At 44.8% G+C, this 12,962-nt stretch overlaps 1 protein-coding gene across 3 annotated transcripts in view; it reads right to left on the bottom strand.

Annotated features, from left to right (window-relative positions):
• Positions 1-12,962, bottom strand: part of SEPTIN9 (septin 9) — a 460,073-nt gene that overhangs the window by 32,095 nt on the left and 415,016 nt on the right. For all 3 annotated transcript variants that reach the window (XM_030208139.1, XM_030208140.1, XM_030208141.1), the window contains 3 exons: positions 9,137-9,265; positions 6,127-6,208; positions 638-775 (listed from right to left, as the gene is read on the bottom strand). In XM_030208139.1, the coding sequence (XP_030063999.1) occupies positions 638-775; positions 6,127-6,208; positions 9,137-9,265 (349 nt within the window). The remainder of the gene's footprint in view (positions 1-637; positions 776-6,126; positions 6,209-9,136; positions 9,266-12,962) is intronic.

The raw sequence follows: 12,962 nt of genomic DNA, 5'->3' as shown, positions 1-12,962 counted from the left end.
GCTCCGGGCCCCCTGCATTCGAAGCGGCAGTCACTCATCGCCTCTCTTCTGGCCTTCCCTCCCTGTGTCCCGCCCTCGTGGAAACCGGAAGTTACATCAGACAAGGGCAGGACACAGGGAGGGAAGGCTAGAAGAGAGGCGATCTGCGACTGCCGCCTTGAATGCAGGGGGCCCAGAGCCGTGGAGGCAGGCAGGTGAGACCGCGGACTGCAGTGGCGGAGGGGGTCAGAGGCAGGGCAGCCTTGCCCCGGGCCCGGCCTAGTCTCTCAGCGGCCCTGCTCCAGAGTGCAACAAGGACAAAGCTAACAACATGAAGCTGTGCGCAGTGGCTTAAGTCCATCAAGTTAAGAGACAGGTTTGAATTATGTTATCCCACTCCACAAAACTGCTGCATTAAATTAACAAAATGGATAAGGTCATGCAAACGATAATGGGAGAAAATCAAGCTTATGTAATAATAAATACTCAACCTCCTGTCAAGCAAAATGGTAAATTAACTAGTGAGCATCTATAAAACATACCAAATTTTCTAGCTTGCATGCATGACAAAATAATACTTGCAGGCGATATAAAACACGATTGCACTCTATCATACAGCCCTACAACATAAAAGAACTGTACAAACGGATGTACATACGCATGCCCAGTTGCTGGGATGAAGTATATACAGCAGTGCACCCTGGAATCCGGAATCCGTTTCTTCCTGTTGATGTTAATTTCCTCCTGTAGGTATTTCTCATACTGGTCATTGATAAACTTCATGATAGGCTGCCAACTGCAGAAAAGATGAAACCAAAGATACGTCATGGCCAGTCAAGTAAAATTCAATGCACCAAAATACCAGCATAGTACAAGCAAGGAACTCCGACAGCAGGACCATCACACAGCCATCGAATGTAAAAACCATAAGCAGATCATCAGCCACTCCTTTCAATACCAGCAGTATCTCGTAAGCATTACAGAAATTAAGTATGCGGCCAGTAATGTGGGGGGTGGGGGAATGAGAAAGCTCCTAAAATGAAGCAGAACCTAATTGGCCTGACAACTGAAAAGTTATTCTGCCTCCCACCACCCAAAATTTAACCAAAAGCGTTAACTGCTGAAAAGAAGGGGAAAGGAGTGTTACAAACAAAACAGATAATGGCAATTAGCATAGGCAGTATTTAGGGAAAGTGGACCTTATTCTCTGGGGTCAACCTGTATTTGCTTAATACTATTATATTTCTACTCTTTTCTGGACCAGTGTTCTAGTGGAGATAGAATGCCCAGGTTTATTATACATGTACAGCATCGTGGTTGACCCTTTCGCATTAATAAGGCAGTGTACAATGTTTAATTTAAAAAAAAAATAAAATAAATATCACACACACACACGCACTGGCCTGTCTGAAGAAATGCCAGAGAAAAGCTTCAGTTTTCCATTGGACCCTTAACTTCCTACTTGATGCAAGAAGTTCTGAATCAATGTTTCCACTGTGGACAGCTCACCACCAGCACCCATTACCCTGTGTTTGAATCACGTGCGACACAGAAGATGTGCAACTTACACATTGGTTTGGTGCATGCAAACGGGAGTGCCTCCGTTTCAAAATAAATAAGAAAAAAAAAAAAAAAGCAACGAAATGCTCCTGGCATTTCATTTTCAAATGAAATAGATTTTTGATTCGCCATTGGCATATATGGACAGTTACAGCCTGTGGAGAAATAGATGGACCCATATATTTACTTTCAACCCAGACATCCTGAAGTAGAGGAGTAGCCTAATGGTTAGAGCCAAGGAGGTTTGATTGACAAGAGGCAGCATCATGTGACAAGGCCGAAGCTGTCTCCCCACCCCACCCCCCACAAGGAAGTTTAATTGCTTCCCTACGCAGCCACCATCTTGATACACTCAAAATACATTACTTTGTATGGCAGCAAGCAGGGGCGGACTGACTATCTGGGCAACTGGGCAGTGCCCATGGGCCCAGAGGCTCTGTGCGGTTGCCCACCACTGCCACTCTACACCCCTCCCCCCCCCGCTCAGTTCTGAAGGGCCCTAGTGGTCTAGTGGCCCCTGCCGGGGGGGGGGGGGGAATAACACTCTTTCCTGGCCACTGCCGCTATTCTGCCTGCGACCACCGTGTTTTAAAAATAGCTGCTGAGACTCCCTGCCGGGTAGAATAACAGAAATGGGCTGAAAAGAGTGGTGTTCTTTCTTGCTCCCAAAGAAGCCACTAGACCACCAGGGCCCTTTCAAGGTAAGGCCAAGGAAGGGTCCACTGAGGCTCGGGGGACTGTGGTGTGTGGGAGGGAGGCAGTAACTGCGGCGATGGGGGGGGGGGGGGGAAGCAGCAGCGTGGCAGGGGGAGGGGCCCTGATCACCCTAACCGCCCAGGTGCCCAGATCACTCTGTCTGCCCCTGGCAGCAAGCTCCACCTACTTGCTTCAGCCAGATAATAGGCCAAGCATGCTCCCGCTGTCTCCTGTCAATTAAACCTCCTTGGTTAGAGCTACAGGCTGAAAACCAGGGGAGCCCTGTTCAAATCCCACTGGGGCGCCTAATGAGAGTGGGAACTTAACCCTCCGTTGTCTCAAGTACAAACTAAAAGGCCGATGCAAAAAAACCTACTGTGAGTCTAACGGCATGGTTACCATGGGTCATGTGACATTACTAGCCAAGCACTGCAGGGAGAGGTTGAGCATGGATGTAAACAACATTAAAATGAACGAAAAGGAGGCCACGTATTCTGCTGCAATGCCACAGAAGGAAACTGTGGCTTCTCACACATGCAAAATGCGAGAAATTTTATACCTGGTCTGAGGCAGCACAGAACGGTCAGATGCAAAGATTTTATGCCCTTTTTGTGATTTATAAAGCCTCATTTTTGTTTTTTTACCCAGCCAGAATAGTATCTGCAACTTTAAATCACAGATAGGATAACAGCAATTACGTGTGCTAGCACTTTCTTTTTTTAAAGCTTATATTATTAAATAAATACAAGTTAAATCGCTTGTTACAGAAAATCGGAAAGAATAAAAAACAAACAAACAAACAAACAAGAAACAACCAAGTTATATGACATTCCTTCTTAGCCCACAACAATCAGGGGGGAGCAGTTCAAAAGACAAGGAAAACATACAAGAAAAGAAACTTTTCGGAAAGAAAAGCAATTAACATGAAATCAAACCCCACTTTCCCAGTTACAGCTCAAACTCAAGTAGAAACTCCAGCAGCAATCTTCTGCAAACCCAAAAAGACTCTTAACTGTTCTGGTAGGAAGACTGGGTCTGTGTTCACTGCAACTCCATAAAGCCCTGGCCCCATCCACTGGACATCTGTTTTTTTTTTTTTTTTCAGAAGGTCCAACATGTTCAGATGGAAGCACGACAACAAGAGAGCACAAAAGCCTGCAGAAAGAAGGCTGTGATGGTAACAGCCTGTCGATATCCACACCACAGAAACAAAGGCTTTCTTTACAGTGAAGAATCATCTGCTTTCCAAAAAAAGATCTTTAAATATTGAGACTCCAGTCAGGGGCCCATAACTATCACTAATTTAGACGAGTTACTGATCTATTTAAGTACATCAGAATTGGCTGCAATATATTTTTAAAAATATAAATAAATAAAAGATGCTCTCTCTTATAAGTAGTGGTTATGATACTTATTTAATTCTCAGGAGGTTTGGTTAGAGAATGACGCGGGACAGGGGACCCACATTAACTGCGGGGACAGGGACAGATCCCACGGGACAGAGCGGGGATGGGGACAACTTTGTCCCTGTGTCATTTTCTACTTTGAAGCCTGTTAACGAACTGGACTGTTATTTATGTTTGAGTGATGCAAACGATGACATATTGATTTTTTTGAAAAACAAGCAAACATGCTGGCCATAACTAGCAAAATTTACATGGGGGGATCCTGTACATTCCTGCTACCAGCACATCTTCTAAGAAGACGTCTTCTATTGCAGGAAGGACTGGGGAAGACAAGAGATCTAGACTGAATCCTGAGATTATTGATGACTTATTCATCCATAGATTAAAAAAAAATCATAACAGTGCTTCATAGCACCCTAACCACTAGGAGTGGCCTAGTGGTTAGGGTGGCGGACTTTGGTCCTGGGGAACTGAGGAACTGAGTTCCATTCCCACTTCAGGCACAGGCAGCTCCTTGTGACTCTGGGCAAGTCACTTAACCCTCCATTGCCCCATGTAAGCCGCATTGAGCCTGCCATGAGTGGGAAAGCGCAGGGTACAAATGTAACAAAAATAAAATAGATACTATTGGAGATTCTACATGGAATGTTGCTACTATTGGACATTCTACATGGAATGTTGCTATTCCAGTAGCAACGTTCCATGTAGAAGCCTGCACGGCCACATTCGTGATCTGCAAGGGCCGACTTCTACATGGAATGTTGCGAATAACAACATTCCATGTAGAATCTCAAATAGTAGCAACAGTGGAGGAGTGGCCTAGTGGTTAGGGTGGTGGACTTTGGTCCTGAGGAACTGAGTTCGATTCCCACCTCAGGCACAGGCAGGTCCTTGTGACTCTGGGCAAGTCACTTAACCCTCCCATTGCCCCATGTAAGCCGCATTGAGCCTGCCATGAGTGGGAAAGCGCAGGGTACAAATGTAACAAAAATAAAATAGATACTATTGGAGATTCTACATGGAATGTTGCTACTATTGGAGATTCTACATGGAATGTTGCTATTCCACTAGCAACGTTCCATGTAGAAGCCTGCGCGGCCACATTGGTGATCTGCAAGGGCCGACTTCTACATGGAATGTTGCGAACAACAACATTCCATGTAGAATCTCAAATAGTAGCAACAGTGGAGGAGGAGTGGCCTAGTGGTTAGGGTGGTGGACTTTGGTCCTGAGGAACTGCGTTCAATTCCCACTTCAGGCACAGGCAGCTCCTTGTGACTCTGGGCAAGTCACTTAACCCTCCATTGCCCCATGTAAGCCGCACTGAGCCTGCCATGAGTGGGAAAGCACAGGGTACAAATGTAACAAAAATAAAAAATAAAAATAAATAAATATAGAACAGGTTGTAGTTTAACAGGGTGGATTAGGATTCCTTGGGGTAGTAGAAGTCAGCTACTGTTGGGGTTGGAAGGGTAGAGGGTGGTGGCGAGGAGGGTTATTATAGTTTCTGTTTGTAATTTATAAACAGTTGCACAGCATATTGTTCCTTTTTATACTTTAATAAAAAGATTTAAATATAAAATCATACGTTTTCGAGGCTTCTGCAGATGGAGGACAGAGTCCACGGGGATGGGGCGGGAACGGGGACAGAACCTGAAGGGACGGGGGGCAGGGACAGAACCCACGGAGACGGGGCGGGGACAAACTTCGTCCCCGTGTCATTCTCTAGTTTTGGTACAGCATCTCAGGAGTCTACTGGGGTAGCACCTCAGAACAAAAGAACAGTCTAGCAGGTTTAATCTACTGTGGGTTAATCTACATCAGTGGTTACCAAACCTGTCCTGAGGGGGATCCTAAGCAGTACAATTTCAGGACATCTAGAGGGACCAGGCAGGAAACAAATTTTGCATACAACAGAAGCTGTGTATTCAAATCTTTATCAATACGTATGGTGGAAATCCGACTGGCTGGGGGGGTCCTCCAGCACGCGTGGTAACCAATGCTCTCCATGTTTTGACTTCATGAGTCAAAGTGGCCCCAGCTCTTTCTAACCCTGCTCTTTGGGTGCATCATTACTGCCAACTGAATGACATGCACTTCAGCATAAAAGCTAAGCCTTTACCCAGCTGTGCATTTAGCAGGTAGGTACAAACAGGAAAATGAATAGCTTTTACGGGATCCACTAAGATTGGGAAAAACTGCAACATTACCATGTAGGACAGAGGACCAAGACCACTACATTACTTTTCCTAAACCTATGCTTAAGTACTGAAAATATGCATTTCCATATATTCATGCGCATCAGTTTTGAATGTTATCCTGGCTAGATAGCAAGATATTTTATTTCATTTCATCTATGGTGAAGGAGGACAGAAGTAAATCATGAAACACACACACACACAAATAAGCACAACATAAAATGAAGTAAAAGTCTAAACTCAATTGAGCAGATTTTCTTAGATTTCACCTCCCCACCATCTCTCACCAGTTCTCATTGTTGATGTGATCTCCGAACCCTGGAGTGTCAATGACCGTCAGTTTCATTCGCACTCCTTTCTCCTCAATATCTGGAAAGAGCAAAGAAGATAGATGGGTATTAGGTTCACGCCAGGCAAAGAATGGAATTCCATACTCAGTGGGCAGCCTCCTACCGTCCCTTGTTTTTCAGGCAGAGAACATAAGCCAGTCATGGCAATGGCTCCTATACAGGGTTCAGTTTTGCTGAAGAAGTCTTAAGGATGTTTTATTTGAAGCCAAAAAGAGATACACCAAATGCCATAAGTACATGTTGCTGGAAGCGTGCATAATTTTAAGATCATAAAAAGTGCAACTCCTTCCTAACACATCTGGACCCAAATTTTGTGAAAACAAACATCTTAGCTGTAACAGAGGCAGGGAAAGCAATTGTAGGAGTAAAAGGTCAAATTTGAAAAACACCGAGTAAATTACATAAAGCATGACTTAAGCAAACCTGCAAAAATCTGGGTCTCTCGTTGAGCTGAAATGTTACATTTTTCTGTGCCAAACAAGACGTTTGTTCTGTTGTTGTTGCTATGTGCTGGATTACAAGTCTAAATTTGGAAGTCTGTGTGGTTAAATGCTCAAATTACTATTAGACTTGATCCTTCTAACTCCTTAGTGATTTCATTACCAATGAAGTTTGTTCGCTGCCTTCAGCTGATTCAACAGGCAACAGCTGGATTCTATATGACTGCAGTAATAGGGACTCATCGGTTCTGGTTCTTGTCAAATCATACTGGCTAATATATTGCCTAAAGTTTAAGATGGCCTGTTTGACAATCAAGAGCTTCACTGGCCTTCAGCGCTATAATAATTCCTTTACTTTTTAATGCTCCCATTTGCTAGGACCACAGGTTGCATTTAAGGAGTACAATTGACCTCGTCAATGAAAGTGCTTTTGCTGCATTGACCCTCATGGTTGAGCAACTTATAGATGCTCATTCAACCTTGTTTTCCTAAGCTTTAAATTATCATAGCTAAGGACTTTCCAAAAGCCTTTTCAAAATAATTAAAAAAAAAAAAAAAAATTTTTTTAGTGCATGGGTAGCTTGCACACATGCAAAAATTACCAAGGGATGCCCAAGCATGCCCCACAGTAAGCCCCAGGGCTGCCAACAGACAAAGCCAGGCCTGGGGCAAACAATCTTAAGGGCCCCGCCGCCACTGCCCCTCCCCCAACCGCACCATCAGTCAAAAGTAAAGTCATTGGCTGGCAGGCAGCAGAGATTGAGAGAGATTTGCTCTGCCAGCCATGGGTCCTTCTTCCAGATGCGTCCCACCTATGCAGAAACAGGAAGATACTTCAAGGAGGCAAGATGCAGCAGGAAGAAGGATCTGTGGCCAGCAGAACAGTCTCTCTCGATCGTTGCTGCCTGCCAGCCAATGACTCCGAGGCAAGTAGAGGACCAGGAGGGAAGGGGGTGGAAGGGAAGGAAAGACGCTGGATCTGACTGAGCAAAGTTGTCAGACTGGCTCCATCACTGAAAAAAAGTGGTTCTATGGCCAACACCAGGCCCTCCTTGGAGGCCAGGACTGGGAAATTCCTCCCCTCCCCCATCCTTCTCAGCAGCCCTGGTAAGCCCTTTTCTGCTGCAGTAAGCATGCATTAGTGCTTACCACAGCTTAGTAAAAGGGCCCCCTACAGAACTAACCCCCCCCTTTACAAAGCCACATAAGTGGCTGCCAGGGCGGTAAAGCCGACACAGCCCATTCAAAGTAAATGGGCTATGTCAGCATTACTGTACAGCTCTATAAAAAGCAAGGGGGTACATCTAAATAAAATTTTTAAATTATTATAGATTTGTCTTCTGACAAATGAGCATGTGCTCAATATGGGAAAATAAAGTCTGCCAAACAGTTCTCAAAATCCACAGCAACTGTGTGGCTTTACTTGGCTAGATTATGCAGATCACATAAATTAGCTCTCTTATGTAAAGCACAAATCAAGTCATTCTCTGACATGCATCTGGCTATTAGTTTTTGCTTTTTTGAGAGGGGGGGGGGGGGCGCGGAGGAAACATCTTAGTGATCAGTGCTAGGAATGATGGGATGGAGTGAGGATATAAAGAGGTTCTAGTTAACACACCACCTCCTGTCAACTCCAGTTCCTTTTCATTCAAGAACCCCGCAACCCCTGCAATGCCTGATCCCTTCATTCACACCCACTCTTCCCTCCAATCCCCTCCAGTCTCATACCCTGGCTTAGTATTAAAGACCAGTGCATATGGCACCTTCTCCTGCGCTGCTCAGGGTCAAGCGCTAAGCATTGAACCATACTGCACTTCAATGTCCATCACTGGTCATAGGCAGACTCTCTGGTCTTGTGCAGGAACAAGAGAGCACCATGACCAGAGCTGCCCCCAAGCTTAGACTGATATATGCGAGAGTGCAATTTTATGGGACCAGCCAACTATGTGGGAAGGGGCAGTGTGTTGTTTTCACTGCCATCATGGAATTAGGGGTAACCATGGGGCCTGGAAATAGGCTACTGGTCTAATTAGTATGGAGATGTGTCAGGATTGGGAGGGAGCAGGAATCTTAAAAAAAAAAAAAAAAAAACACACACACACACACACACATTTCCTGCAAGCAAATAGTGTTTCTTAAAATCTAACACTTTTTTTTTTTATTTTCTGAAGTTTGCTTTTTGAGATTTTTTTCGTTGGTTTAATGTTTATTGTGAATTCTATTATCTTTGGATTACCTGGTTCAGAGGTTGCTCTGTTTTTCACCTCTGCTCAAGGCATCTGCAACAGCCTTGTACCTCTATCTAGTATTTCAGTTTATCCAGTTTTACCTCTTAAATGCCCTGGTACATAAATAGTGAGAAAACGTGCTTTATCTTACCTTACTGCCATTAAAATGTTATCATACTACACTCTTAAATAATTGTCTTGACTCTCCTCCAAGCTGGAGCAGTAAAATGGCATCCCAGGATGCCCTACAATGGAGATCATTCTTCTGCCAATACTCACCATGTGTGACCGACTTAATTTCAATTGTTTTGGGGATTCGCTCTTCTGAAGTTGGCTGAACAGATTTCCTACTGACTTTGGATTTGAAAAGTGTGTTTATTAGTGTGGATTTTCCCAATCCACTTTGACCTGGAAGAGAACAGCAGATAATAGGTAACATTAGTTAGGACTGTCAACAGGACACCGACAGCGGCACAACCTCATTCTTCTACAGATTATTCTAGGGATGTCTCGCAGCCCTGCTCAAATCGGCAGTAGCTACTTAGGGCCAGATGCACTAAAGTCCTCGGAAGAGCCCTTCCCTTACCGATTCCAAAGTGAATCGGTAGGGAACGGCCATGCATCAAGGAAATGGAATGCAAATGAGCTGCTCGCTGTACCTCACTTGCATTCTCTATTCCCTCAGAAGCCAGTCGGCCAGTCGAGCATGCGCAGAGCAGCCAAGCGTTATGCTGGCTGCTCTGCGCATGCCAAATACGTCCAAAAAGGACGTCCCTGATGACGTCCGCCTTTTCTGCTTTGCCTGTGGCCGTCCCTGCGCCTCCCTGTACCGCCCGGGAAAGGAAGATGCCGCGTCGCTCACCCCCTCCATGGCCTGCTGCAGGAAGGCTCCAATGCGGCTCGGGTTCCTCCCTTCCGTGATCCTAGCAGGAGAGCGCAGTTGAGGACGTCCATTGTCCACGTCTTCGACACCCATCCATCTTCAGCCCCTAGGTCTCTCTCAGCCAATCACAGCGCATTTAGCTCAGCTAAACATGCTGTGATTGGCTGAGAGTCCTCCAGGTCTCTCTCAGCTGAGCTAAACGGGATTATGAAGTGAAGGATGCAAAAAAAGGGCGTCTTTTTTGGCGTGGGGTCCTACGAGTGAAGGACGTCCAAAAAGAACTTCTTTTTGGAGTGTTTTTTTTTTTTTAACAGGTGAAGGACGTCCAAAAAGGATGTCCCTGACAACATTTTTTTCCTTCCGAATTCTTTCCTTTGCCCCAACGAGACCTCCCGTAAGGGGTTCGGAAAATGGTAGTGCATCTCATTATAACAGCCTTTAGATCATTTGCATTCCGTTTTCATTAGCCGCTACCATGACAAGAAAATGCCCTTTTGTGCATGGCACGGTTTACTACTTGCTCGTTGAACTGGCTTGAACCAGTTTAAAACCCACGTTGCTGGCTTGTTTTTTTTTTTTAGTGCATCTACCCCTTAATTTCCAATTGTAAATACCCTCAAAGGATCAGCCCTGCTTGCCAAAGCCGACATCCAGCTTGATTATTTCTTTGAAAAAATGTGGCTTCATCCTTGCAAGACGATTTATACAAAATCTGTTTACCAGAGTAGGAATTAGGAATTCCAAGCAGCACATTAGAAACAAAGAGCAATCAATAGCACAGGCAGAAGTGCCGGTCTCCATGCGATTATCCTTCATATACAAGCAAACAGAGAGAACACTGCTTGACCCCAAACTGTGTACACCAGTATCAGGAGACTGTTCAGCTTCCATATCACTGAACAACTTCGTCATAGCAGGACATTGCTCAATGTACTGTCTTGGTTACACTGACAATTCCTAATACATCTTTTCTAGGAGGGTTCATTCTATCATGGCATCTCTCGCTGTTTGGTCAACCACCAATCTACCACAAAATTAAATGTAATAAAGAGCATGCGTTAGTTGATTTTAGCTATAATAGCTGTCAAAAAGAAAGGCATTTTTAAAATTCTTATCCCATCACTTTGATCAAAAGAATGACTGAAAAATGATTATACCCCAAATGAAGTATTATAAAAAAAAAAAAAAAAAACACCTCAATTTGAGAGAGAACATATTGACTTTTTTCTTTCTATTGCAAAGAGTATTTTCAAAGCCACTTCAGTTAGTAAGACAGTCACCAAAATGGGCTTTATAAAAAATTGCTCATCCCTATGTGGATTTTTTATGCAGTTAACGATTTTGCCTGTGTTTACAGGCATTCCCAAAGGTGGAGTTAGGTCAACTGAGCCAACACCAGAGTTTTAGATTATGGAAAACGACTGATATTTTGTTTTGGCCAAAAAAACGCACCAGCAGAGAGTACACTCAAATCTTTGCTGGTACCATTTCTGGTGGAGATATTAGACTATGAGAAATACCCTACAAATACAACCTCCTCACAGAGTTTGCATCAATATGGGCAGTCCGATTACTGCAGCCTGTGGAAGGCTGGGGATCTAACTCAACATCAAGATTACGGAAAAGAAGCAATGTCAAATGAGAAGACTTAAGATCCGCATCATTGGGAAGAATTTTCAAAAGCCATTTACCTGGGTAAAGGGGAACTTTGAAATAGTTACCCACCCTCCGTGCAGCTGCAAATATGAAAGCTGCACACTGGGTACAAATCTACCTCCATTGTGCATTTGCAGCTGTCGAGAGTGAGGGTACATCTGGGAAAACACACATATGTAGTTTTCCATTTTCAAATCTGTAAGTCATTAAGTGCCCAGAGAAACTGGAGGCCCAAGGCAAAAGCTCTCAAAAAGGAGTATGAATGCATTTTATCTGCAAACGTTTTCCACCAGTTCTCAAAATAAAAATACCTACTGACTACAGACACATAAAATAAATGCCCCACAAATCTAACACTGTGTGTGAACCTATCAAAATGACAGATGTACCCCCAGTGTACAAAACCCAAGTTCCATTTAGAAAGGAAAGAACCATGAGAAGTTTTTCCACGGCCAACATTTCCAAGCCAGCATCAGTAGCTTCATCTACTGATACCCTGAGTTTCTTTTTCAGCCTTCATATTTGGTCAGCCACTGGACTGACAAACTTTGGCCAGGAGCCACACCCACTATATCCCACTGGAACACAGTTAATATATGCCCTGAGCCTAAGCCAACAGGTGTCACTATACCCTACCTCCAGGGCTGGCTTAACCATTGAACCAGGTGAGACTCTGGCCCAGGGTGCAAATTAAGGGCACCAAAATACCTAGCCTTTGACCTCATCTGGTCTACAGGTTTAGTCTTTTCTTTCTCCTCCCCCCTCCCCCAGTCCAGTCTCTCCCTTTCTCACTTCCCCTGTCCTGTGGGTCTGGCACTGCTCCCTTACTTCTCACTGCCCCACGGTCCTGTAAAGTCAGCAGCATGACAGGCTGACTTTCCTCTGCCATGTCCCACCCATATGTAGAATCAGGTGGCAAAGGGAAGACCCAGGGGCTGGCCAAAGGCAGCCCGTCATGCTGTTGCTGCTGACACAGCTCATGACCAACAAACTTTACAGGGCCATAGGGGAGTGAGAGAGGCAAGGGAGCAGTGCCGGACTACGGGGAGGGGGAAAAGGTGCCAAACCTATCGAGGGGAGCACTGAAAGTGATGCAATAGGGAGGGGCACCATCACCTCTTAAGTAGCTCCTACCTACTTGTCAGTTCTTCCACAAGTCTGTCAGCCCAAAGAGACACAAGTGTGTATGAGGCCTGAACCCTGGTCTCCCAGATGGACAGATTTTTGCTGAACACACACATATACAATGTACATCTCTCATTCACTTAATGCTGCCTTCCCCCTCGCTGTTAGCACGCCAAGCTCAGAAGCAACCATGAATCTTCCATTGCTGGGCTCTAATGTTCACTATAGTTACCGACACTAAGAACATAAGTAATGCCATACTGGGAAAGACCAAGGGTCCATCAAGCCCAGCATCCTGTCCACGACAGCGGCCAATCCAGGCCAAGGGCACCTGGCGAGCTTCCCAAACATACAAACATTCTATACATGTTATTCCTGGAATTGTGGATTTTTCCCAAGTCCATTTAGTAGCGGTTTATGGACTTGTCCTTTAGGAAACCG

The sequence above is a fragment of the Microcaecilia unicolor genome, chromosome 6 (assembly GCF_901765095.1).
Source record: "Microcaecilia unicolor chromosome 6, aMicUni1.1, whole genome shotgun sequence".
Classification (NCBI taxonomy): domain Eukaryota; kingdom Metazoa; phylum Chordata; class Amphibia; order Gymnophiona; family Siphonopidae; genus Microcaecilia; species Microcaecilia unicolor.
Note: the sequence above shows the minus strand (reverse complement) of the source record. Positions and strands in the feature narration are given on the sequence as shown.